Below are 26841 nucleotides of genomic sequence, written 5' to 3' on the forward strand. Positions count from 1 at the left end.
AATTGTAACGGGGATAATTATTACAAAGAACCCATGCACACGACTGGATTTTCAGCCATTTGTAAATACTGCCCATAGTGCATCTGTATATACGGAACCATAAAAAATGTGCAACATCTGCAAACCTAGTGTCACCTAGCAAGGCTTCCATAAGGACTGATACACATCTGTAGCCATCCATAGCACCCAGACTTCTATGGGGACTCTGTGCTGTAACTACTGACAATAGGGCATGTTCTATACTTTACGGATCATTTCTACAGAACTCACACCCGTCCGTAAAAATACGGAAAGGCGTCTGTAGCCCATAGACATTAATGGGTCCGTAAATACGGATTAAAAAAAAAAATACGGTCGTGTGCAGGAGCCTAAAACTGCTTCCTGCTAAAATGCAAAGTCCAGGGCTGCATTTGAGGTTTCCCCTGCCCCCATGATGCATTGGGTAAAGACAAACACAAACAAAGATTGAAGATTGCACCAATTTATTTCTTTATGTACATATCAGGGTGTTATGTTCACACAAGTCTTCTCATGGTGCTGACGTGAAGTTGAAAATTCGCATAACGTGGCCGAAGATCCAGTCCAAACCAGAATCTGCTTAATCCAACTGAAAGGAGAAAACGTGAAGTCAGGAAAGCCAAAAGTTTAGGTTCGGAACAGATTACAGGATCTGATGCAAATCATAGCAAGAAAATTACAGCCAAGCAAACGGCTTAGAACATGGTGGAAATCTCTGTACAGGAGTAGAGATCAATAACTACATATCGACTAATCCAGTCCAAACTGCCGACAGATCTTACTGTAAATGTGTATGAGGAAAAAAATTCATTGCTGGGAATAGAACACCCTTTTATAAGTCCTGTCACAGTATCTGACGGGGGAGGGGCAATGCAGGGAAAGTGAACATTTGCTATGTGGATGCCCCAAGAATGGTGTTCCCAGTAAAGAATATAATGCCAAACTTACCTTAACGAAACCAATGTCCTTGGCATACTGCCTGAAGCACTGACGGCACATGTTCAGCCCGTATTTGCGGATCAGTCCATGTCTGTTAGAGCACACGCGGCTAAAAAAAAAAAAAAGAAAGTCAGAACTATTTAGAGGTGAAAGAATTATGTCTAATCCGACGCTTATGCCACAGATTTTTCAAATTAATTCATCTATGAGGGTTTATAAGCGCTCATGAGTTCAGACGGGCTGAAGACGGAGCGTCAGTGCAATACACTGACTAGGAACGGGACAGAGCAGCCTACAATGTATGTGAACACATGGAGGCTGCACCAGAAACATAGACCTATAGGGGAAATTATTTTTACCCCAAAATTAGTTGAACGCGAATAGAATAAAAAGCACCCATAGCCTTTAAAGTGTAACGTAAACATTAAAAAAACCATCTGACATGTCAGAAGTTTTGATTGGTGGGGGTCCGATCGCTAGAACAAAGCGGCAAGTGCTCCTGTGAGTGCTCAGCCGCTTAGTTTCTGTTCAGCTTTTTCCAGAAATCAATGTATCGGAGTACGGGCTCAATATAAAGTCTATGCGTCTGTGCTCCGATACATTGATTTCCAGAAAAAAAAACAAGAAACTAAATGGCTGAGCGCTCACACGAGCTCTTCTGCAGCTTCATTTTGGCGATGGGTGGGGGTCTCAGTGCTCGGACTCCCACCAATCCAAACGTCTGACAGGTCACTGACATGTCAGAAGTTTGTTGAACGTTTAGTTACCCTTTAAAACAATCATGGCAGGAAATGGGCACACCTGCATTACTAAAGCTCACCCGTGTCTGGCTCATTGGCAGCCATGCAGGTGCAGACCAGCAATTTCTTTATACCTTCACAAATCTAAACATGAGGAACGAGGGTCTGTTTTTTTTATAGGACCCCCAATACCAGATTGTGTTTTACGGGCTGGGTTCACCCGTCGCTGTCATGTCCAAAGACACAAAGGGGCTTCATAGAGTGTAAATAATGCTTAAAGGAGTATTTCTAGAATTGACCATCATCACCTATCCCCCAAAAGAGGCGATAAGTGTTTGATTGCTGGGGACCTCACCGATTACTAGAATGGGGGGGGGGTCTAGAACCCCTTTTTCAACTCCCTACTCGACCACAATGAGAACTTTGGAGCAGCGGTTGAGCATGGACAGTGCTACTCCATGACAGGCAGCGCTCTTTTTTTTGTGCGCCCCATACACATTGAATGGATTGGCATCGCAACTCCATTCAGGCTCCTCAATGTAGGGTACACAGTGAAGGTGGTTTGAGACCAGTTTTCCCAATCCGTGGAGGTCCCAGCAATAAGCCACCTCTATTCATCCTGTGGACCTGTGACGATTATCACTTCTGGGACTGTCCTTTTAATCATGGTCTAGTTTAGAGTAGAGATTTTCTAATATGTAGATATAGATTTTTCCCACCATTTTTAAGATCTCTGCTTGTTGTCAGCAAAAAGCAACTATTACACACATCTGAGTTTTCCGCGAGTATTTTCAGGTTATGCGACGTATCAACCTGTACTGCTAGCTGATACATTGTGGCAAACCATCAGAACAGGAGAGATTTGTACGGTGGATGTGTTTAGCTTAAAGCATTGTCTGAACTTGAGACACTTCCATTCATTGACAGCATGCAGAGATCTTTAACATGTGATATGGCTTTAAAGTACAGGTGACTGGGGTAGAACATGGTCTGCAGGATCTTAGATCAGGCCTGAGCCTCACATACACAAATCAGCGCGGGGGGACATAACGCAAGCGCCGCCATCCCGACTCCCCCGTCCGCCATGATGGTCTCCATGCGGCCTAGTCACATCCTCCCTATAAAACCACCGCCCGGCGTCTACCCTTCTCGCCCCGGCCCCGGTTCACCCTCCACAACATAGCGAGCGGCCACACACGCACCAGGAGCGGGATCCCTGGCCGAATTTTCTAGGGTGGCTCCAGTACAGTTGCTGGTGACCCATCTCGTCCGTCTATCTGCTCAAGAAAAGGAAGAGGCGGAGCTGCGCAGGCGCTAATCAACCCGGCAGAGGCTTCCCGGCATGCACTGCGAGTACTGGCAACTAGCTATCCCAGGCTGCACTGCGGCTGCCAAGCTGCCATGGAAACCTAAGCGTCGTGTCTTATATTCTAGAGATGAACAACATTGGCTACATTCAAAATCTGGAAAACTTTATTGTGTAACGAATGGGAACAAAGCATGTGTTATGTCTAAATCGGTCATAGTTGATTCCTCTGAAAAAACGACAAATTCGTCATTGCAGTGAACCCCAATATCCCCAAAAATTTAGACACAGCACCAGTTTTAGGGCCAGGCTCCACTGCAATATATCGCACGTGATGTGAGATCGCAGCGCAAAATTGCATGCGATATGCTACCCGTGATAGTGGTAGGATTCAATTGGTTTTATGCGGTTATCACCATATCGCGAGCAATGTAAACCTGCAATCCCAGAGGAACATATTACATACGATACTGCATAATATCGCAATGTGTTTTCCATTTCATGTGCGACTATTGTGTGCGTATAATCGCCCTGGGGGGCTCTGGGGTTATCCAGATGCTGTCACTTGTTAATAGCGGGATGAGCTGCAATATCGGACACAGCGCCTGGACAAGAGTGGCGCTGTGCGAGAGAAAAGTCAAAAAGGTCAAGATGTCCGGCGGCAAGTTCGGATCATTAGACCCACGGTCGGGATTTGCGGCCGTAATACGGGCACAGAAATCTGCCCGTATTACGCTCTCTTTATACTGCCCTAAGCGTATGTTCACACACACAACAAAGTCCGCAGTGGAACCCTGTAAAAATTGGCGGAAAAATCCCTAGTGAACTCACATTTATTTCAGTGCGTTTCACCTCCCACAATAAAGTAGGTAAAATCCGCTGTGAAATCCCAAGCAAATCCATTACACAACAGGGCATGGTGCGCATTTTAAAATCCACGAAAATCTCATTGACATACACTGTACTGAAGTTTGCTGCAGATTTTCAGAATGGAGTACGCTACATGTGAATGTGGCCCAAGGGTATGTTCCCACCCACAGGAAACGCTGTGTAATTTCAGCAATGGAAAATCTGCAGTGAAATCTCAAAAAACCGCAGAACATAGTGCATTTTTGCGGAAATGCTGCAGTTTTACCTGTATATTTAGTGTTAAACATTGATTATAAAATGCGGAAATGCTGTAAAAACCGCAATAAAACAAATCTGTTGCTGAATTTATGCCCCCCCCCCATTGAAGTCTATGGGCCAAATACGTGGTATCTCCACACGAAATGCGCAGCTTAATTGACATGCAGTGAAATTAATATTTGCACCACAGAACACTTTCTGCATTTTTTTTTCTGCAGCGCGTGCTTGAGATTTGCTCATTTTCATTCACTTTGCTGCTACTGTAAATGCTGAATTCTGTTGCCTAAGGCCTCGTGCACACGACCGTAGCCATGTGCACGGCCGTGATTTTTGGGTCGGCCGGCCACGGAGTGACACCCGCGAGCCGCCCCCAAATCGCAGGCTGACGAGCCATTATTTTCAATGAGCCCGGACCGCAGAACACGGCCGTAATAAGACATGCCCGTTCTTTCTGTGGTCCGGGCTCCGGGGCCATGCACGGACCGTGGAAACCACAGTCGCGTGCATGGCCCCATAGGAAAGAATGGGGCCGCAATTCTCACGTGGATTTTCGGGGCAATTGCGGCTGCAAAAGCACGTTCGTGGGAATGAGGCCTAAATTCTGCAGTTTTATCTAAGTGGGAACCCAGCCAAAACCTTATACCTGCAGCATAATAAAGGGACACTCCAGGCAAAAGGAATATATTTTAATATATTAGTGCAGGGCCTGGGGGGGCGGAGCATGACACAAGGATAAAAAGAAAACCAAAGAGAATCCCTGTGTCATGCTCTGCCCCCATGCTCTGCACTAGTATATCAAAATGTATATTTTGCCAGGTGTTTGCAACAGATATTAGGTTTTCTGCACCTTTAGGCCACATTCACATATCTAGAGAAAATCGCAACTTCATTGTTGCGAGCCACCTTGCGTAACTTTATGTTGCTGCGGAGCCCAAGCCTTGCTTTAAAATGCAAATAATACAGAAAAGCTGCATACTTGCATTAATAAATCTCCCCAATTGCCACTAAAATATACAAACTAGTGCAAACAAAGAAATGGAAGTTGCCCATAGCAACCAATTATATTTCAGCATTCATTTTGCCAAGACGTGAGGCAAAATAAAAGCAGAATTCTGATTGGTTGCTATTGGCAACTGCCACATTTTCTATTTCCCTGTCATACATATGGCTCCTTGCGCCAACAGTTTTCTATTTGTCCTGGTTCCCCCGCAATATGACATCTGCCATGTAGTTTATTATTAGCACCAACAATAGTGATATAGAAAGTGCGACTTTCTAGCCAGTCCTCTCTATCACATTGGAGGAGTGATGACGTCATCGAACTGGTGAGCGGGAACACAAAGTTGTCATTGTCATGACTGGATAGAGCGGTGTGGATGGGCCAGCTCTCTATGACCCCGGCGGAATAGACCAGTCACATACGGGTTACCGGCGCCATGAAGCTGCAGTGTGAGGTGGAAGTGATTAACCGGATGCTCCCGACATTCGGCATGAGGAATAGAGGGAGAGGGACCCGGGCTGTGCTGTCCGTGGGGAGACAGGAGGAAAAGAGCTCCGGGCAGCGGGGTCCCATCTACCTAATGATCTGTACCATCAAAGACAAGGCTGGCTCCAGATACAAGGCGAGTGCCTGGTCACCATAGTAACAAAGGTTCTGACGTGTCAATAACTACGGCGAAAGAAGAGGTTCTGCAGCAGCTAATATTCTAGGGCAGTATGTAACATTTGGCTCCAGCTGTTGGGTACTACAACTCCCAGCAAACTCAGACAGGCTGCTGAAGAGCCATAAATGGCAGATTACTGCTCCAGATTACAAATTAGAAGCCCCTGATAATCCGGACGATACATTTTATCCTTTGAGTTTGTACAAATAGTAATATTTTTTTTTTTCTTTAAACTATGATCCTGATAGGTGCCGGATTAGCAGATATCCTAGATTATCGGACAGTCATTGATAAGAATCTTCAGGAAGATTAGGAGCCCAAAATAAAATGGCAGCACCAAATCTGTCCCTCTGTTACTCCTCCTACAAATGTATGAATAAATTGACAACTGGGTGTTACCAGTTGGGGTGTGTCCCTACAAAGACTGACACTGGCCAATCACTGGTGACAGAGTAAGACTGTAGGGACACGCCCCCTTGACAATGCGAACAATAACACCCAGTTGTCAGTTTATTCATAAATTTCTAGGAGGAATAACAGAGGAACAGCACAGTTCTAAGAAAATATTGAACAGAATTGGCATTTAATTGGGAATACAAGCATTTACTAAAATAAACATGTGTGCGCCATTTTCTTGGGGAATCCACTTCCGTCACATATCAACGCTTCTGCAATTTTGGACGCGCCTTTAGACTTCTATTCAATTGCGGACAAGAATAAGACGTGTTCAATATTTTGCCGTTTATTTTTACAGCCCGGACACACGTCCGTAAATATAAGGAAAGGTGTCCGTGGCTTATAGCAATGAGTAGGTCCGTAGATTATCCATAATTACAGATGAAAACTACGGTCGTGTCCACGGGGACTCGTTAATTCCTATTGGCCACGGGCACCTTTCCATATATTTACGGATGTGTTTCTGGGCCGTAAGAAAAACCTATGGTTTCCATTTGTTTCAGTCAGGGGTCCGCTACAATGGAACGCTAGAACGGGACCCTGACGCAGGTGTGAACGAAGCCTTAGCAGTACAGCCACTAGGCCCTAACTTTTTATTGTCAAAATAATTAGAAAAACGTACAAATGCGTCAAGGTGTATAATAATATTGTGGAAGTAACAGGAAATAATAAACAAAATGCTTTCATTCATAACATGTGTATGTTTCATCCACTAGATGGCGCATGTGCACTAGAATCATGCAGGAAATGCAAGTCTCTTGCCTGATGTTTTGGGCCTTGTTCACATGAGTGTTCGATTTGCGTTCTCCAAAAATGGGCCGTTTTTAATGCATATGACTGTTTTGTGTCCTCTGTAAGCTCTTCCTGGTTTCCCTTTTCCTTTTTTTTTTCTGCATTTCTTTAGCAACTGATGTCGTCTATGTGCTGTCCGTTTTATTCACCCACCTACAGACTTTAATGGGCAAGTCTGGGCCACAAAAATGGACCAGAATGGGATTTGCTGTGAGTTACTTGCAACGGACACATGCTCACTGGAAAAAAAAACGAATTGATGTGTGGATAGCCCCAATTGACATGTATGGGTCAGTGTGCCGATGAGAAACACGCTTGTGTGAATAAGGCTTAAGGCCCCATGCACACAAACGTGTTTTTGCGGACGCAATTCACCCGCAAATATGCAGGTGAATTTCGGTCCCGTTCATTTCTATAGGCCCATGCACACGACAGTGGTTTCCGCGGTCCGCAAAAAGATAGGACATGTCTTATTATGGCCGTGTTTTGTGGTCCAGGCTCATAGAAATGAATGTACGGCCCACAATTTGCGGGCAGCCCGCGGGTGACACTCCGCGGCTGTCCGAGTTGAAGATCACGGCCGTGCACGCCACTACGGTCAACTGCATGAGGCCATTTGTCACAAAGAAAATTGATTTGGTTTTGCTTTTTCCATCGCTTCTGAAGTTTCAGACCTCCGTCACTATGTAAAAAATAAACTTGTGCTCTGTATAGTACATGTGCTGTGCTGTGTGACCAGGAGGGGTTTTACATCCCTTTTGGGGTCCCCAGTTGTCCCCATCAGCAAAGCTCCATGCGTCTTTTTTTTTTTTTTTTTTTTTTTTTAAATATATAATATTACAGGTTATTAATACTAGAATCTGGAGATGGGACGTTGATCCAGGGTTTATTCTGATTGCCATATTTGGAGTCGGGGAGGAATTTCCCCCCTAATAAAGGGCAATTGGCATCAACCTCATGGGGGGGGGGGTTGCCTTCCTATGGATCAGCACGGTATATTAGAGGTTGGACTTGATGGACCGGTGTCTTTTCTTTCAATTTGTTGAACTATGTAACTTTCTCTTTTGTACAGCTGCAGGACAACATTGAGAATTTGTTTTCCAAGTTTGTAAATGAAGGAAAAGCGACAATACGACTTAGAGAGCCAGCGATGGATATATGTCTCAGTAAGGTATATATACATTTTTTTTTTTTTTTTTATGCAGTTGACAAAATTGATTGCTACTAGCTGAAGGAATTCGCTCTGAAGACAGATCAAAAAATTCACTTTCTATGGGGCTGCCGGAGATCGCGCTCATCTATCTATGGCCGAGCATGCGCGTTGCTGCTCCATTCATATGGGGTGCACACAGACAGCCAGGTAAGCCTGTTGTGGGATCGGTGGTGGTCCCAGCAGTCAGACCCCAACCGATCAGATATTTATCACATATTCTGTGGTTTAGGTGATAAATATTGATTATGGGAAAACCCCTTTAAGCTTTATACAAGGGCATCTATGGGTTCCCAATAAAAAGTTAAACTGAAACGCAGGCTGCTGAACGGATGGCCAAGCGACACATCCTGGGCACACTGTCAGTTGGCGGCTCTCTTCCTATTCGCATCAATTTTCAGCTCAGTCCAGTTCAACCCTTTATGGCAAATGCCTTTGTTTATTGGGTCAGTATTTTACTTTTATGTATATTGATGGGAAGTGCCAGGCGGAAATCAACAATTAACAAAATAGATGTTAGTTTGGTCGATAAACATCCCCTAGTCGTCTTCTAGGTGCATTAAAAATTGGATGAGATTTAAAAAAAGCCAGGCTGCAATACCAGACGTGGACTAGAGAGGCGCTGTTTCTGGAGAAAAAAAAATAAATAACCGCATACAACCTCTATAAAGAAACTTCTAAAAATGTCTCACTTTTCAGTGTTTTTTTTTTTTTATTTCCTTTGTTCCAGGCTGATGTTGGCAACCTGAAAAACTTCATTTCTGCAGTGAGTTTGGCACATAAGGGCACTGATGCCAGCCCTGTACCGCTGTCACGTCTGACTCCCGCTAAGACCTCCGAAATAGAAAAACCCAGAGCCAAAATGATTATTACTTGCAAGAAAGACTACCCGCTCACCAAGAACTTCCCCTATTCTCTAGAACATCTTCAGGTCTCCTACTGCAAGCTGGCTCGAGTGGACATGCGGATGCTATGCTTAAAGAAACTTCAGAAACTTGATCTCAGCAACAACCATATCAAGAAGCTGCCGAAGACCATAGGTGATCTGGTGTGTCTCCAGGAGCTGACCCTGCACAGTAACTTCCTAGAGACGTTTGAGGTGGAGCTGTGCGACTCCACCTTGAGGAACTCTCTGAAGTCTTTGGACTTGAGTGAAAACAAACTTAAGGCTCTTCCTTTCCAGTTCTGCAATTTCCGAGAACTTATCAATCTGAAGCTTGATGGCAATGAGCTCGTTCAGTTGCCGTTTGCCATTGGCAAGCTGGGTAAACTGCGCTTCCTTTCTGCCACCAAAAATAAACTTCCATATCTTCCCAACAGCTTCAAAATGTTAGTGCTTGAGAATCTGGATCTGTTTGGTAATCCTTTTGAGAAAGCAAATCCCATGGTTCCCGACATCCAGTTGAAGATCCCGCTTACATTACTGGAAACCACTTCAAGGGCGACTCTTAGCTACAGGTAGAGTATTACTTGTGCAACCTTTGATGGGGTTGTCCGGGCACGAGGCGGTTTTTCATACTAATGACCTATACATAGGGTAGGTCATCAGTATCACAGCACCAATCAGCTGCCTCCAGCACCGGAAGTTATGCAGTGGTCGGTGCAGGAAGCAGATGGCTGCGGTCATTGTATAGCGGCCGTGCTGCAGCTCTGCTCTTACTCATGTGAACAGGAGCAGAGCTGCAGTAACCCAGCACGGCCACTATACAATGATTGGAGCCATCTGCTTCCTGCACTGACAGGATAGGTCATTTCGCTCCAGGAGGAACGCCTGACGTCACTGTCCATATATGGATAGTGACGCCGGGGGCTTCTCCAGGAGTGTAATCCCTGGCCGGGGATTCCACTCCTCCAGGGGGCGAGTGGGTGTCATATACGGGGGAGGGGGGTTACACATGTCCATCAAGTTCAACCAAGGGATGGGAAAAGTAATTGATGCTGTCTACAGGGAGACGCTATCTACATGATCCATTGAGTTCTATGGGAGCCGTCTGGCCGTGAAAATGGCCAAATATAGGACATGTCCTCTTTTCTGACAGCCAGTATTCACAGTATGTTAAAAAAAAACGGATATGTGAATACACCCATTGAACTTTATTATTCTGAAAATGGCCGTGACGGCCGTTAAAAAAAAAAAAAAAAAAAAAAAAAACGTCGGTCACACGTCTGTTTTTCACTGTCATGTGAATGTAGCCTGAGGTTGAAACTTGACGGGATTTCTCATGACGTTTTTCGCAGCTCTTCCGACACCTTGGCGCGCGTTGTCACAGATTGTTACACTTAACGTTCTTTACTGTGGTGTTAGAAATATATTTATGGGGTGTGTAGATTATTCGTTGGTGCAGACAGACAGGACGGCGTTACATCAGCGTTTGGCCTCCTGCCTCAAAGAGATCAATTGTCTAATGGCATCTAGAGGGGAATACAAGGCGAGATGTGTGCGTTACCTCTGGGCTTCCCTATACAGACGATTTGTATAAATCAGTAGAGTTTTCACATTCATGATCTAGATGGAAATCTATCTGGAAATGCCCAAGAGCAGTCTTGACACAACGGGGTTCCCATAAAATGCAAAAATACAGCTCATAAACAGCTTGTCATCCAGCTGTCATGGCGATAATGAGGCATATTTGCCATTCAGGGGCCAGGGAAAGTTGGATGAAGGTATGGGGTTGTTATAATAGCGGTCACGTAGCTTCCCCAGAATCGGATATAACGGAGACTCTGTTCACTTCTGCATCAGAGGAAAAATATTGTGTTGCGTTCACATTATTCTTCCGATCAAAATGACGGACGCCCTGACGAACCCGATTATAAGTCAATACGGTCCATTGGGCGCCGGTGCTATCCGTCATACGGCGCTGCGTGTGGTTTTCATTATTCAAAAAGCCCAACGCAAATGTGGGCAGAGTCTAAGATTAAACTTTTGAAAAACTTTAGAACAACGCCCAGGCGATAAGTATTGAATTTTTTTAAAGTTCTTTTTCAAGCACTGTTGTCCGCAGCCGAGATTCTGCTGGAAAAACTGCGTTTTTTCAGATGGAATTCCCTGCAGGTTCTAGGACTGATACGCAGTGTACTTTTACACACCGTTTCCGCCCTGTGTGAACACAGCCTTAAATGGAAACATCAAAACGAATGGATTTTTTCATGAATGGGATGAAGTATTTCTTGATCTTTCTATTTTCAGTTGGTCGCTGACCTAATTCTCCGCTGCGTGTGAAATTCTAAACACGTATTCTCCGCCTTGTGCTATTATGTACAAGTGTGAATTTCTCCAGGGTGTGACCACATCTCAGCCCTCCGCTATTGTTCCCAATAAGAAAACGGAAACAACACTTCAGACATCGCATCGTATAAACCTCTAAACGATATTCGGCCGCTGCAGCGAACACCGATCAACGAGACATTGTTGATCGGCGATCGTTTGCTCCTGTCACACGGAGCTATGGATGGAGACGAGCGCTCGTTACTCCGATCCCTCGTCCCCATACATTATTATCATGTCGGCAGCGCGTCTCCCTGTTTACACAGGGAGATGTGCTGTCGACAACGATAATATTTTACAGTTTTAAAACTATACGATCAGCAGATGATTCAGCGTTTGCTCGTTTATCTGCGGATCGCTGCCCGGTTTACACAGCGCAATTATCGTCAACGAGCGTTATATGAACGATTGTCTCCCCAATAATCCCCCCGTGTACAAGGGCTTTTATACACCGGCCAATTATCAGACGTACAATTGTTGATCGGCACTCGTTTATACGGCCCAGGACGGGCCATATAAGGACTTTTATGTAAAAGATTATTATCCCCTAAAATTAAAAAAAAAAACAGAAAAATTCAGTTCATATATAATTAAAGGGGATGTCCAGGATTGGAAAAACATGGCTGCTTATTTCCAAAAACAGTGCCACACTTGTTCACAGGTTGTGAGTGGTATTGTAGCCCAGCTTCACTCACTTCAATGGAGCAGAGCTGCAATACCAGACACAACCTATGGGCAGGAGTGGTGCTGTTTTTGGAAGACAGCAGCAAGTTTTTTTTTTTTTGTTGTTTTTTTTTTGGTCTAATTCTGGACAATTCCTTTAAATTGTCCTCTCGTTATTACTTTATGATTTTTTATTTTTTTTAAATCTTTCTTTTTCATTTCTCTTTCGGGGAAAGCAAGGGGACGACCAACATGGCAACCACTTCAGTTCCCGTGGAGGTTGTTTCACCTCTTCAGACATTAGATTGTCAGCGACCCATAGGTTAATTTGTTTATTTTTTTTTAGATGCATTTGAGGATGGTGACCTTCTCTTTTTTTTTTTTTTTTTTTAATCCCTTTTTTGTTCTTTTTCTAGAATTCCATATGGACCACAAGTGATCCCCAAGCACCTCTGCCAGGATCTGTCAGTGGCCAAAACGTGTGACTGCGGCGGGCCGTGCTTGTCTTCCTTCATCCAGACGATTGTTGCAATGAATCTACACCAGGTGTCTCAGACAGTGGTCCTCGTGGACTCCATGGGTGGGACAGAGGCCCCCATTATCTGTTACTTCTGCTCTCTCACCTGTTATTCAATGTTCCTCGACAAATACCTGCAAAGCACCAGAGTGTAAAGTGAAGAGCTGACATCTCTAGTAGTGGAGCGTATCCGTTCTGTTCCACAATCTGCTCCCCGATCATTGATATCTTGGTGCCTTGGCAGAGTCCCTGATTCATAATGAATAGTCCCGCTGCTTTAATACTAATTCAGAGCACAAACTAACTCCACTGTGCGAGACGTGTAATGCTGAGAACAGTGTTCTGCAAACCTTGGCTCTCCAACTGGTGTGGAACTACAACTCCCAGCATGCCAGAAGTTGTAGTTAAAGAAGCAACGGTCAAACCGTGCACACTATCTTATACCAAGTTCACAGGCCCTGCATAACACAGGGATTCAGAGTACAACAGAGAGAATCCTTGTCACGCTCCGCTCCCTCAAGCCCTGCAATTTGCATGACACTGTGTATAATTTCTCTTTTCAGTGTTTCCTTTGTTTGCCTCAGATGGAACTCCTCGACGGAAAGCGACGCTGATGTGAACACAGCCTTACTTCAAAGTTGGCTGAACCCGCTGATATTTGGGGGGGTGGAGGTCGGGCATTTTGAATTTCAATATGCCCAATCCTCTGTTCCCCTAGTAGATAAGATAACTGTATACGACCTATGGAGACCTGGTTGTTTGCCTGTGTAGATACAAGTGGTCAAGGAGGAACTATCCCATTCAACTCTGCAATATTGTATTTTTATAGTGTAAGATTGACTTTACTTGTCGTGCCTCAGCCATTGTATGGTAAATCCCAAGTGTTCTTACATTGGCACTCTATACAAAGAGGTAACGAAGCCGACCTTGCAGCATAACGATCCTCTCAGACTTGTGACACGTGACGTCATCAGGACACGTATTCATGTATATTTGTATGTAAAATAGAACAATTTTAATGTAAAATTTTAATAAATGCAACTTTTATTTATTGAACCTGGTCGTACACGTCAGTATCTCGTGTGCTGGATATGTATTTACTGCCTGGATTAGTTTCTGATCTCGTTCACTGTATGACTCCTATCAGTCGCACCACAGACCAGTCTTTCCTTCGGCCTTCTCAACGCAAACCGTCATTTTTGAGGGCTGCGTTTTCAGGGTGTTTCCTCTGAGATCTGTATCTCGTCTCGTATATTGTGTAACGTTACGACTGTTGCGGAGTGACACTTGCTGTTTGAGGGTGAACAGTTCCTTTGGCAACAAGGGAAGGCGGCTCAATGCCAGATGGCAGCAATAGCAGCAGCTGTCTGTGTCACACGTACCGTGGAGGGGACAAAATGTATTATTTTGCCAAAAATGAACTGTAGCCCATGTAAAATAAATTGCACCTCTTCTCAAAATATCCATATTACTCATACGGGTTGCTGAGACGCTGCAGTACACGGGATCACTTTGCATTCATGGCTGCGCTCATTTACATAGGTGTAAAGTTTTATTCATATTGAAAGTGACACGAAACCCAAAATAACATCAGCCAGCAAATCCGTTCCTCTACCCCCAGCAAATATCTTGAGTTTGCAGCGATGAGTTGTTTTCTGGAGCGCATGGGGATTTTTTCTGATCTATAAAGGTCACGTGAAAGGGTAACTGAACTTCTGACATGTCATAGTGATATGTCAAGTTTTGATCGGTGGGGGGCTGAGCACTGAGACTCCCACCGATCACTAAAAGCAGCAGAAGCCCCCGGGCGAGGGCTGTACCGCTTCGTTTCTGATTGACTTTCCTTCGGATAACTGCACCATTTTTTTTAGTTTTGTGTTTTTAGAACAAATCGCACTTTCAAAAATATATATTTTTACTACACATGCAAAACATTTTATATTACAAACAAACAATTGATCCAAAAAGTGCCAGATTTCGTGTAATTTATTAAATGACACTAAATAGTTAATGCATGGATTAATTAACTAACGAACAATGTATTATCACACTAACTAACCTACTATTCCTGCCTGCCTATTCTAACGCTAAGGGGCGCAGGGAATACAAAGTATATACTTTCTATATACTTAGAGTGTGTGTGTGTGTGGATATATCTCTATCGCTCGCGCTCTCTCTATCGCGCTCTCTCTATCGCGCTCTCTCTATCGCGCTCTCTCTATCGCGCTCTCTCTATCGCGCTCTCTCTATCGCGCTCTCTCTCTCTCTATCGCGCTCTCTCTCTCTCTATCGCGCTCTCTCTCTCTCTATCGCGCTCTCTCTCTCTCTATCGCGCTCTCTCTCTCTCTATCGCGCTCTCTCTCTCTCTATCGCGCTCTCTCTCTCTCTATCGCGCTCTCTCTCTCTCTATCGCGCTCTCTCTCTCTCTATCGCGCTCTCTCTCTCTCTATCGCGCTCTCTCTCTCTCTATCGCGCTCTCTCTCTCTCTATCGCGCTCTCTCTCTCTCTATCGCGCTCTCTCTCTCTATCTCTATCGCTCTCAAGCAAAAAAACTGAGGCAGCACTCCAAAGTAGTGGATGAAAATGGTGATGTGTTTAATCACCCCACAGGCAGGCAACGTTTCGATCCAGCTTAATGGGATCTTTTTCAAGCCTTCAAAAGGATCCTATTAAGCAGGAACAAAATGTTGCCTGCCTGTGGGGTGATTAAACACATCACCATTTTCATCCACTACTTTGGAGTGCTGCCTCAGTTTTTTTGCTTGCTGTATTTCTGAGGGCTCCTAGCCGGAGCCTAGGAGGATTTGCACCCACCACTGGAGAAGACAAACGGAACCCATTGGCAAATCAATGGTGATGGAAACTGAAACCTATGGTTTCTGTTTGTGTCTGTCAGGGCTCCGTTCCGACGGAAAGCTCAGACGGAACGGAGCCCTAGCGCAGATGTGAACATAGCCTAAGAAGGAAAAGTTTTGGTGTTGTGGAAATCACAGGATGGACAGACATGTTGATGTGAAAATGATAAAAAGAATGGAAGCAAAATATTCCAAACATCTTGATTTATTCAGTATCTAGTATAAGTACCACGCGCAGAAATCCACGCTCCTCCGCATGCTATCAGTGAGGATATTAACCTGTTAGTGACCGCCGATACGCCTTTTAACGGCGGCCACTAATGGGCTTTATTCTGATGCATATGCCTTTTTTACGTCGCTGCATCAGGATAAAGTAAACAGAGCAGGGAGCGTCAAATCTCCCTGCTCTCCGCTGCTAGAGGCAGCTGGGGGCGTCCCTCCTGTGCCGTGTGAGATCGATATTAGTATTGATCTCACCTGTTTAACCCCTCAGATGCGGTGCTCAATAGCGAGCACCGCATCTGAGTGGTTTTGGAGAGAGGGAGGGAGCTCTCTCTCATCCCACTGTCACCCGGCGATACGATCGCCGAGTGTCTGTGTCTCCAATGGCAGCCGGGGGCCTAATAAAGGCCCCCAGGTCTGCCTGTAATGAATGCCGCAGGCATGACCTAGCAGATGCCTGTCCGTTTTAAACGGACAGGCAGTAATACACTGCAATACAAAAGTATTGCAGTGTATTATAATAGCGATCGGAGAATCGCATATTAAAGTAAAAAAGTTTATTAAAGTTAATTTTAAAAATATGAAAAACCCACTTTTTCCCCTTACAAAATGCTTTACTATTAAAAACCTGTCAAAAATATTTTTAATTATTTTTATATGTGTGAACATATATTGCTTTTGTGAAAGTGATTAGAATGGGTTTCAAAGATAACATTTTGCATGGACTCCATCTTGTATGGTCGGCATCCATTTTGGATCATTGGAATCTATCTTTTGGCCTGAAGGAGCTATCTTGAGGTTAATAAGTAAAAAGTAAATATCAGCAGATGTCCTGAAGCAATTCTATGTTGTGTTCTTGAATTGAATGTTTTATTACTCTTTTAAGGAGCAGATCAAATAGCCTTGGCCGAATGGACAATGGCTGTTTACCATAAGTCAGCCTTGGATTCAGGCCTCTGTTTAATTAATTTAAACTTCTCTGCAGTCTCCATTCTCTAGTGAGATAAGAAGTAGAGACAAATTAACTTGTGTCTCTGAAATGTGTGTCTTCCCATGGGACAAGGTTCAGGCCACCTGGGGCTTGGAGGGTGAAGAATTATTATAATGCATTGATATAATTCTTATTGGCTGAATCAGAGTCATTATCATATTGTAGATGATTGGCTGAAACCAAAGCCTACACCTTTCCTGTCATTATACCATATGTGGAGTTTTGGGATATTACCATATATAGAATGTTTATATTTGCAAGTATGAGGTTACCGCCTACTCTCATTTTCCTATAAATAAAGATGGATCCGCCCCCTAGGGCAGAGATCATTTGAACACTGAAGCTGCGTGTCATGGTCTCTCTCCGGCCGGTTTCTCTCAGATCCACCATTGAGAGAGCATTCACTAATTTGGAGCTCATAGACAAATGCAGATAATGTCCAACGTTAACGGACATACTAAATTCTGCAGCGACAAACCCAAAATAAAGTAAAAAAGTTACACATATTTGGTATCGCCACGTCCGTAACGACCCTGATGATAAATCTATTACATTATTTAACCCGCACGGTGAACGCCATAAAAAAATTAATAAAAAACTATGGAAAAATTGCTGTTTTCTGTGAATCCTGACTTAAAAAAAAAAAAATTGATAAAAAGTGATCAAAAAGTCGCATCTGCTCCAAAATGGTACCAATAAAAACTACAAGTCTTCCCGCAAAAAAAAAACCCTCATACAACTGCATCGGAAGAACAATAAAACCGTTATGCTCTTCAAATATGGGTAGACAAAAACAAATAATTTTGAAAAAAAAGCGTTTTTACTGTGTAAAAGTAGTAAAACATACAAAAACGATACAAAGTTGGTATCGTTGCAATCGTCACAATCCGTTGAATAAAGTTATTGTGTTATTTATATCACACGGTAAACGGCGTAGATTTAAGATGTGAAAAAGAGTGGTGAAATTTAAGGGTTTTTTTCTATCCCCCCCCCCAAAAAAAGTTAATCAATAAATAATATGTACCTCAAAATGGTGCTATTAAAAAATACAACTTGTCCCGCAAAAAACAAGACCTTATACAGCTATGTCGACTCAAAAATAAAAAAGTTATAGCTCTTGGAATGCGACGATGGAAAAACGTAAAAATGGCTTGGTCATTAAGGTTTAAAATAGGCTGGTCATTAAGGGGTTAATAGTCGTCTGAGTAACATTATGCCACGCTAAATGCACTTGGGCACACAGATAATCAAGATTGGCTGTTGGCAGCTCCCTGCGCAATTGCCGACCAACGACGTCCCAGATTTGTTCGATGTGAGATAAGTCTGGAGACGCTGCAGGCCACGGTAACACGTTGAGGCCACGCATGTTGCACACTAGCACAAATTAACATGCAGCCATGATGTTGTTCTTTTGAAAAACGGCTTCTGGAGCACTTTGGAGAAATGGCCGTACCACTGGTTACACGATGAAATCAGCGTAACGCCGAGTTAGTGTACCTGAAATAAAGACTAGAGGGGGGTCGGCTACCGTACATCATGCCACCCCACGCCATAATCCCGGGAGTAGGACCGGTGTGACGTTCCCTTGTGAAGGCCACAGTAGATAGAGACAAAGAACACACACACACGGGTATGTATATGGCAAAGAAGACTATAGACACAAGAGATATAATAAAGCGTATAAATTTATTAACAAAAATATTCCACAAAGACAAAGTAAAAACACTTAAAAAAAGCAGATGACTTGTGAAGGCCAGTTCATGGCGTTGCCCACGTGGTCTCCAAACCAATTTCCGGCTATCATTGTGTACGAGATAAAAGCGGGACTCATCCCTGAAGAGGATAGACCTCCATTCCAGCCTCCATTGCCGTCTTGCTGTGCACCATGATAGACTTTGAGAGCGGTGGCGTGTGGTCAATGGAACACCTGTAGCTGGACGTCTGACTCGTAGCCCAATGTCGTGCAAACGCCTTCTGACGCTTTGTATCAACACTGGTTTCCGCCCTAGGCTTGGGATGTGATTTCACTTGCAGCACAGAATGGATCACTACGCGCCATTCTTCCAATCAGACGATCCGTCCGTGCAGAGGTTCGCCTCCGCGCACCTATTGCTGTCATTCCTGTTCTTGTTGTTCTCCCAACCTCTAGGACACGCAACATTGAACAGTTCTGACGTCTCGGCCTAGGCACGTAGCGATCTGCCGGAGTGATAAACCAAGGTCTCTCAGTTCAAGGATTATGTCCCTCTCGGTTTGCAACAAGCGGTGATAACTGGCACGTCGATGAACGTGGGACATTGCACAATCGTCCCACACCACGTGATCCGGTTTTTGAGGTTTCATATGGCTAAAAAAATCTTTGCTTTCAATCCGGCTTTAATGCCCCTCCCACATGCGGAGTGTATATACGTGGCCCACCCCCCCACCCCCAATCACTGAACGAACTACAGTTTCACTTGTTGCTTTCTAGTCAGTGCTATGCCGCTTTTTATTGGTTATCTAAGCTGTCATGTTGATTAGCCCCGCCTTCTAAACCACAGCTCATTGGCTGTCCAATATGCACGACCACGGTCTGCCTTTAAAGTATACCTCCTGATTGGTTTATCACGTTTATGAAGTCCCGCCTTTTCAGGCAACAAGCCCTATTATTGGTTCCACGCTTAACGATCAATAATTGTCCCGCCTCAGTACCCTCATTGGTAAGTGTGACGGCCGCTTCCTGAGCCATGTCCAATCGGCGTAGAAATGGTATATTAACCCTTTTCTTTCCTACGGCTCACACTGCCAGTGGCTCCCAATCCGCAGCGACACGTCACGACTTCTATTAGCGAATGGGATTGGTGTGGAGGAGGAGCCGGGGGGGAGACGTTTGGTCAGGGAGTTTGCTGTGGGGTGGGGGGGACACAAGCATAGAGCTGACAGAACGACGGCAGTAGAAGCCTCAGGTGAGAGGACCAGGCGGGTGGAGGCGGGGCTCCAGTGTCCTGCCCGTTACGTATGAGGGTTCGGTGATGACGTGATGTATGACCGTTGTGCGGTGCTGTGTGCACAGCCGTTATTGTGTCGGGGTGAGACGTGAATGATGGGGGTTGTTTTTTTTTTTTTTTTTTCCCCCCCGTAGAAACCTCAGACTAATATAGCTACATGTTCCTGTATTCATCGGCCTGGTCTGAGGCTGTGACCGGAGAACATGGACTGCCCTGGGCTGTATCTAAGTGTATGGCACACATGTAAATCCAGTGCATCCTGTCTGGTGTGTTGGAGGCAGCAGGAAGTAGTCATTCCTGTGGGGGTTGTAGTTGCCCCATTGCTAGGGTTGCATTTTGGTGTTTTCCCTGGCCATGCCACCATTGACTTCTATAGAGTGCCCCGGTCATGGCTTAAAGTCTATTTTATTTCTTGCAGCCGCGTTGTCCCCAGTCCTTAAAGGGGGTGTCCTACTTTCAACACGATTTTACATCGGATATACAGAAATAATTATCGTAGAAAGTTGAGTAACTTTGCATTACTTATTATGTACTGTATTATACTCCAGAGCTGCATTCCCAACTCTGCTGTCTGCATTGGAAATTGTCCTCACGTTTGTAGTCAGACGTTTAGCTGAGCCCCTTATCTCATTACTTCTACCTGACTCTAAACTGGCAATGAATTCTCTGAGATTACAGCTCTGAAGTTTGCAGAATTTTGCATGCAGCTCTGGACTATTACACAGGATGTAAGGTAGAAGCAGTTTCTGAGTTTTATGTAAACTCTGAGTATATGTAACCTGTTAAATGGTGCACAAGGACGGACATGCACTTCAATGGGGTGGTAAAGACTGTGGGTGATCACTTGCCATGCGGGCATTCGTTCGCCCTGCCATGTAATATGTTTGCTCTGTGTCCACCACAGCAGGCGCAGATCTTTCTAGCAGTGAGTGGGGCACCTCTGTCTATGAAGGGCATATGGACAACCCCTTGAAGTCTTTGAGGGTGCCCATGTTTAAGACTGGCCATCTACAGGGCATCATTAGTTGTTCTTTAGTATATGCTATTGGCACATGTCAACTCTGTATTATTGCAACTGTATTCAGAGGCTAGTTCATAGTGCAACAATGTTGCGATTTATTGCATCTTATCTGCATTGGTCTTCTATGGTGCTTACACCCAGACGATCAGGCAGAGTGCCCCATGGTCACCTGCTGCTGTCTAGCCTGGACTTTATGCCCAAGAGATTATTGATCTCATTAGAGAACTGTAGTCCAGTGTATATACCCATGGTGCCCTCCCTTATGGCAGATCAGTAGTGCAGTCTGCTGATAAATGACACACAAGTTTAATGTGCGCCACAGATGTGCTCCCAATAGAGGTCGATGGCGTCCTGGTCGCGAGATCTTTCTGCCCGGTGGTCGTCCTCCCTTGCCTAGGAAAGGGACAAAGCAGAAGCCACAAACTTTACTGCCAACTAAATGTAAATGTACGGGAGGCGGTGGGTGTACGGATAGGAGTCTTGCCAGGGTGAATACAGGATAATAAAGTTTATTGATCTCTACTGATATCTGTGAAATCTGACTTTTGTGGTCTCAAGTCCAATTCTAAAGGTTATGTACACCTTTTGAAACTTTTTTTTTTTTATATATAAAAGTGTGTTTGGTGCCACTTTCTAAATACTTTTTATTGAAAACTTAATTTGTACTTTTTGAGATACAGCTGCTTTGTATCCTGTATACAGAGCAGCCGTATCTGGCGCTGAATCCGTCAGGTCGGCGGCACTGGCTGGTTCCGTGAACACAGTGCGCAGGATCCACCTGTTATCGATCGCATCAACTTAGATGTGATCGGTAATAGCTCGATCCTGCGTGTCAGAGACACAGGACCCGCTGACACTGAACCAGTCAGGCCTGCTGATCCAGTCAGTCCCTCTGATCTGATCGATTCCGGGCTAGATACAGTTGCTCTGTATACAGGACACAAAGCTGCTGTGTCTCAAGAAGTTAAAATATTTTTGAATAAAAACTAATTAGAAAGTTACACATATATATATATATATATATATATGTTTTTTTTTAACTTTTTAATAAATGGTATACATGGCCTTTAAAGGACTTCTGACATGTCTGTATGTTATCAGTGGGGATCCATCAGTTACTAGAAAGAAGGGACTGTGGTGCTCCGTACCCCTTTTGCCCCCTGCAGCTACACTCAGGAGAGATAAAGACGGCCATTGAGAGGCTGAAGGGGCTCGTGTCACCACCGACGGCCACATCTTCTTTCAATATCCGTTAGCGGATTGTGTCCTGTAGGCTGGATCTGTATGAAGTATATGCAGGTTTTATCGCTTGGTCGTTGCTGTGACTTGTCCACGTTATTGCTCAGCCCTTTTTTGGGTTAATTAGTTGTTTCTTAGGATTATCTTTTATTTGCTTTCTTTTGCAGGGGGAGCGGTGCTGGGGACAGCGCGCTGCGTGTCCTTAAGTAGCAGATGTTACATGGAGCCTGTTCCCAGCCGGTGATCTGCCTCAGTCAATGTGTGCAAGGCTGGGAGGGATAAGAAATGCATCTGATCGCCCACTTGGAGCTGCTACTCGTATCCTCATCAGATGGGAAGATGAGTTAGCCAAAGAGATTTTGTTCTTTTCATGTTTCCGTCTGGGCTGTGATTTGGATCCCACAGGCAGGCCCTGTGTGTGTTATTCCAACAACTTCCCTCCCTGCTGCAGATCATGAGGTGCCGAATATATAAAAGGAAAGTCATCATCCTCACTCTGGTGGTGGTAGCCTGCGGCTTGGCATTATGGAGTAGCGGGAAACAAAAGAAAAATGACTTTGTGCAAGACTCCGAGGCGGAAAAACCACACAGCAGGGGGCACGTGTCACCGGGGATTAGGAAACTGGCCAATGAGTCCGTGGCGGAGAAAGTACAGAAGCCAGAAGTGGATAACATGACTTTGGTTTACAGATCTGTGGTTTTCCAGCTCAATTTTGACCAAACCATTAAAAATGTGGAAACCATAAAACGTCCTCCTGATGACATAGTGATCGTAGTGCAGGTGCACAATCGTCCGGACTATTTGCGCTTTCTCTTGGAGTCCCTGCGCAGAGCAAAGGGCATAGAAAACGTCCTACTGATATTCAGCCACGACTACTGGTCCCCGGAAATCAACCAGATTGTGGCTAGTGTGGATTTTTGTCAGGTGCTCCAGATATTTTTCCCCTTCAGCGTCCAGCTCTACCCGAACGAATTCCCCGGGCATGACCCTAAGGATTGTCCTAGAGACATAGAGAAGAACGACGCCATCAAGCTTGGCTGCATCAATGCCGAATACCCAGATTCTTTCGGACATTACAGAGAAGCCAAGTTCTCCCAGACAAAGCATCACTGGTGGTGGAAACTGCATTTCGTGTGGGAGAAGGTCAAGATCTTAAAAGACCACAAGGGTCTAATCTTGCTGATTGAAGAAGATCATTACCTGGCCCCCGACTTTTATTACCTCCTTAAAAAGATGTGGAACAGGAAGAACGAGGAATGTCCCGACTGTGACGTCATGACTCTTGGGACCTACGCCCGTCTCCAGACGTTCTCTGAGAAAGCGGATAAAGTGGAGGTGAAGACTTGGAAGTCTACGGAACACAACATGGGGATGGCCATGAGCAGGGAGACCTACCAGAAACTTATCCAGTGCACGGACACTTTTTGCTCCTACGACGACTATAACTGGGACTGGACCCTCCAGCATCTGACTGTTACTTGTCTTCCTATGTTCTGGAAAGTTATCGTCCCCGAAGTTCCCAGGATTTATCACACCGGAAGTTGTGGGATGCACCATAAGAAATCATGTAAACCAACGACCGAAAGTGCCAAACTGGAGGCTTTGTTCACCGGCAACCAGAATTACTTGTTTCCGGAAAACGTACTGATCAGTAGGCGATACTCAATGGCGGCTTTGTCACCTCACGTGAAAAATGGCGGATGGGGAGACATTAGGGACCATGAGTTATGTAAGAGCTATCGCAGACTGCAGTGACGTATGAACCTCTTGAATCTTTTTTTTGTACTATGGCATATAATCCAGGGTATGGAATACTCAAATACATGCTCTAGTTTCAATAACCAGTTTTGTCAAATGTTGTCCCATAATTGTCCGTTTTTATCCGCGTGGAATCCGACGAGAAGAGAAACTTTGATTTTATGCCTCTTGATTTCCTAATACGAATTACAGATTTCAGACTTGCATTATGTATAACATGGCCATACATATCCTTTCCAAAATAAATGATTATGAAGTGATCCGAGCATAGTCACCGTGTCTGAGGGCTTTGCCTCCTAATACCAGGGTTTGGGGTCTGTTATTTGGACAGTTCTCACAACGAGGTACCTCCACCCCAGGGCTTTATGTAGGGGGGCCTGGTATGTCTAACTTTGTAGGTTGTCCACTGTTGAAGGCTATAAAAATTCATCCTGGACCATTAAGGAAGTCAGATTGGCCCCTTCGGAATACATTGCGTTGCTTTGTTTCTTTTCCAGAAACTTTTCTTTTCTTGGATACAATTGAGTCTATGGGGTGGAGCTTGTAGACTTGTTCAGTGAAGCCTTTGTCCAATCCATTTTCACTGTTGTCCAGCCAGAGACAGGGTCACATGACGGGCCAGAGAAAGCTGTATAATTATCTATTCTAAGAGGATTAGACAGGGGCATCCTCTAATTAATAAATATTCATGGGCAGCCCTTTTGGTTTGAGGCCCTGTCAGCTCTCCTGAAATGTATTTCCCATAAAATAAGATTACTGTAGCATATTATCTTAGATCTCTGCGTTGTGGCGTTCCTCTGTTATTCCTCCTGGAAACTGGACGTTCTCTTCCCCTTGTCATATGTCCCCTTACAGTTTGACTTTGTCTAATGAGTGCTGACCGTGTCTGTGTAGGGACACCTCCTATTGGCACGCCCAGTTGACAATTTATACATTTCCAGGAGGAGCAACTGAGGAAAAACAAAGCAGAGTTCTAAGAATATCTGCTTCAGCATTTGTATTTCATGATGAGTACAAGTATTTATTAAAATGTCAGAAGAGCTGGGGATACTCTTTAATGGGGCCAGGACAGAGCTCTTCAACTAAGAGCTACTATAAGATAATGGTGATACTTGACCTCCTGATTGGCCTCACTAACTCCTGTTCTGGCCCTGGTGGCGGATGCATGTGTTCTGCAGAATTGAGGCTCCTCTTAGTGATTGGTTAAGAGCAGACCATGTGACCGCATCAGTCAAGCTGATATGGTGATATGCATTCACCATGCGGGTGAGGCTGTGATCAGCAGTGGAAGTAGCAACCACTTACATGTTTCTCTTCTAGATGTTCCTCCTTAAAGACGTCTGTTGCTTTTAAGGAGCGCAGATAATATTTAGAAGAATCACAGTGTAAATTATGAAGAGGATAACCCTCACTGTGCAGAATATATTGGGCCTCCTTTATCAAAACTCTCTAACAGAAAAACAGGCCTTGTTTCCCATAGCAACCAATCACAGCACAGCTTTCATTTTCCCAGAGCAGATGAGGAAATGAAAGCTGAGCTCCGATTGGTTGCTATAGGCAATAAGGCCAGTTGTGTTTTTCTGTCAGCGTTCTCTAGTCTATTGATCCAACATGGCGGCTGATCCTCCAGGTGATGTTGTACTTTGTATTCCTTACACTCAGTGTCCGGTCCGACCATGGGATGTTATGAAATATGTACTCAGCAAGACTGAGAAGACAGAAGCTATTTGTTTCTGTTAAGAGAAATGTATCTGCTACCGGTCAAATATTTTGCCTTAGTATGTGATATGGAGTTACAGTTTTTGACGTTTTACGTTTCAGTTTTTGCCTGTTGGTAGATCTATTATACTGGCCGGAGGCTCACCCTAAAGGAGGAGAGTAATACAGGACTGCAGCGTCGGACTACACTGGATTTGTTTATAGTCTGTGTAACCATGCAGACACATAGCCCTGCATAAGGGCTGTATGCACAAAACGGTACAATTTTTTAACTGCTTAATTTTTTATTTTAGATGCATTGGATACATAATACAATTATTGCAAACATGTACAAACCCATATGACAGGCAAACTTGAAGGGGTTATTAGAATGGATGGCCTATCCTTAGGATAGGCCATCAATACTAGATCGGTGGAGATCCGACTGTTGGCACCACCATCGATCAGCTGTTTGAAGGGGCTGCGGTGCTCGTACGTGCGCCGCAGTCTTTGTTTGCATGGTTCTCCTCGATTGTACTTGCACGGCCGTTACATTTGTAGGTTTTGCCCCACTGTCCTATTCGAGTGAGCGACGCATGCTAGTACGAATGTAAAGGAGAACCATGTAAACAATGAAGAGGCCGTGGCGTTCGTACGAGCACCGCGGCCCCTTCAAGTATTTGATTGGTGGGGGACACAGTCGGACCGCCACCAATATAATGTTGATGGCCTATCCTAAGGGTTCTTTTACACCGGCCAATATGAGTCGTAAAAACGAGCAGCGATCAACGAGACAACTCGTTGATCGGCGTTCGTTTGCTCATTTCACAAGGAGCTATGACCGGTAATGTGTGAGGACGAGCGCTGGTTGCTACGATCGCTGGTCCCTATACATTCCCATCATGCTGATTACACAGGACAACCATCTGGAACGCGCGTTCATGTGAGCGATCGTTTGCCCGATCATTGTAAACGGGCCTTAAGGATAGGCCAACAATTTTAGTAACCCTGATCACCTCTATAATCAGTCGGTCTGCCGGCTCAGACTGGCGCCCCTCCTGCAGTTTGCATTTATTGGTCGAGTTATTGACCAATAGCGTCACGTGATCGGGATTCTGTGCAAGCTATAAACAGTCGTCTCCCAGAAGCAGATGGAACAATGAATCGGCTGTGTTTTTCGCAAACGTAAGAGTTCAATGGCGTATGCCCGCTCATTTACCCCGAGAGGGTGTGAATCCTGAAAGGAAACTTATTCTAGATCATGCAGTTTTTTTTATTTCTCTGCTCGCTGTTCTGCTACCTGGCACTGGGCACATTGGTCTTACATTTTGGCAGGGACGTAGTGTTACTATAGCAGCCAGGGGGACA

At 44.7% G+C, this 26841-nt stretch overlaps 3 protein-coding genes across 5 annotated transcripts; 2 read left to right on the plus strand and 1 right to left on the minus strand.

Moving 5' to 3' along the window:
* Positions 1-465: 465 nt before the first annotated feature.
* Positions 466-3023, minus strand: RPS29 (ribosomal protein S29). Its single transcript, XM_075843285.1, has 3 exons — positions 2900-3023; positions 967-1066; positions 466-607 (listed from the first exon to the last, which is right to left on the minus strand). Exons 1-3 carry the CDS (start codon positions 2959-2961, stop codon positions 599-601), a joined length of 171 nt encoding a protein of 56 aa, XP_075699400.1. The 5' UTR covers positions 2962-3023; the 3' UTR covers positions 466-598.
* A 2311-nt stretch (positions 3024-5334) lies between these two features.
* LRR1 (leucine rich repeat protein 1) lies at positions 5335-13757 on the plus strand. The gene is made up of 4 exons (XM_075843286.1): positions 5335-5753; positions 8116-8214; positions 8984-9711; positions 12601-13757. The coding sequence occupies exons 1-4, from the start codon at positions 5568-5570 to the stop codon at positions 12854-12856; spliced, it is 1269 nt and encodes a 422-aa protein (XP_075699401.1). The 5' UTR covers positions 5335-5567; the 3' UTR covers positions 12857-13757.
* Positions 13758-19631: 5874 nt separating this feature from the next.
* MGAT2 (alpha-1,6-mannosyl-glycoprotein 2-beta-N-acetylglucosaminyltransferase) lies at positions 19632-24035 on the plus strand. Of its 3 annotated transcripts, none has more exons than XM_075844011.1 (2): positions 19632-19714; positions 22184-24035. In XM_075844011.1, exon 2 carries the CDS (start codon positions 22471-22473, stop codon positions 23770-23772), a length of 1302 nt encoding a protein of 433 aa, XP_075700126.1. In that variant the 5' UTR covers positions 19632-19714; positions 22184-22470; the 3' UTR covers positions 23773-24035. The 3 variants fall into 3 exon arrangements, with proteins under 3 accessions (XP_075700126.1, XP_075700128.1, XP_075700127.1); XM_075844013.1 differs by lacking the exon at positions 19632-19714 and adding an exon at positions 19740-19790; XM_075844012.1 differs by lacking the exon at positions 19632-19714 and adding an exon at positions 19915-20258.
* The last annotated feature ends 2806 nt before the right edge of the window (positions 24036-26841 follow it).

The sequence above is a fragment of the Rhinoderma darwinii genome, chromosome 12 (genome assembly GCF_050947455.1).
Source record: "Rhinoderma darwinii isolate aRhiDar2 chromosome 12, aRhiDar2.hap1, whole genome shotgun sequence".
NCBI classification, from domain to species: Eukaryota; Metazoa; Chordata; class Amphibia; order Anura; family Rhinodermatidae; genus Rhinoderma; species Rhinoderma darwinii.

Excerpts from the sequence above, each read along its gene's own strand:
- RPS29 (XM_075843285.1), bottom strand. The coding sequence starts at position 2,961 with ATGGGTCACCAGCAACTGTACTGGAGCCACCCTAGAAAATTCGGCCAG. Across the intron at positions 1,067-2,899 it reads GGCCAGGGATCCCGCTCCTG|CCGCGTGTGCTCTAACAGAC; the intron begins GTGCGTGTGTGG and ends TTTTTTTTTTAG.
- LRR1 (XM_075843286.1), top strand. The coding sequence starts at position 5,568 with ATGAAGCTGCAGTGTGAGGTGGAAGTGATTAACCGGATGCTCCCGACA. Across the intron at positions 8,215-8,983 it reads TGGATATATGTCTCAGTAAG|GCTGATGTTGGCAACCTGAA; the intron begins GTATATATACAT and ends CCTTTGTTCCAG. Across the intron at positions 9,712-12,600 it reads AGGGCGACTCTTAGCTACAG|AATTCCATATGGACCACAAG; the intron begins GTAGAGTATTAC and ends TTCTTTTTCTAG.
- MGAT2 (XM_075844011.1), top strand. The coding sequence starts at position 22,471 with ATGAGGTGCCGAATATATAAAAGGAAAGTCATCATCCTCACTCTGGTG.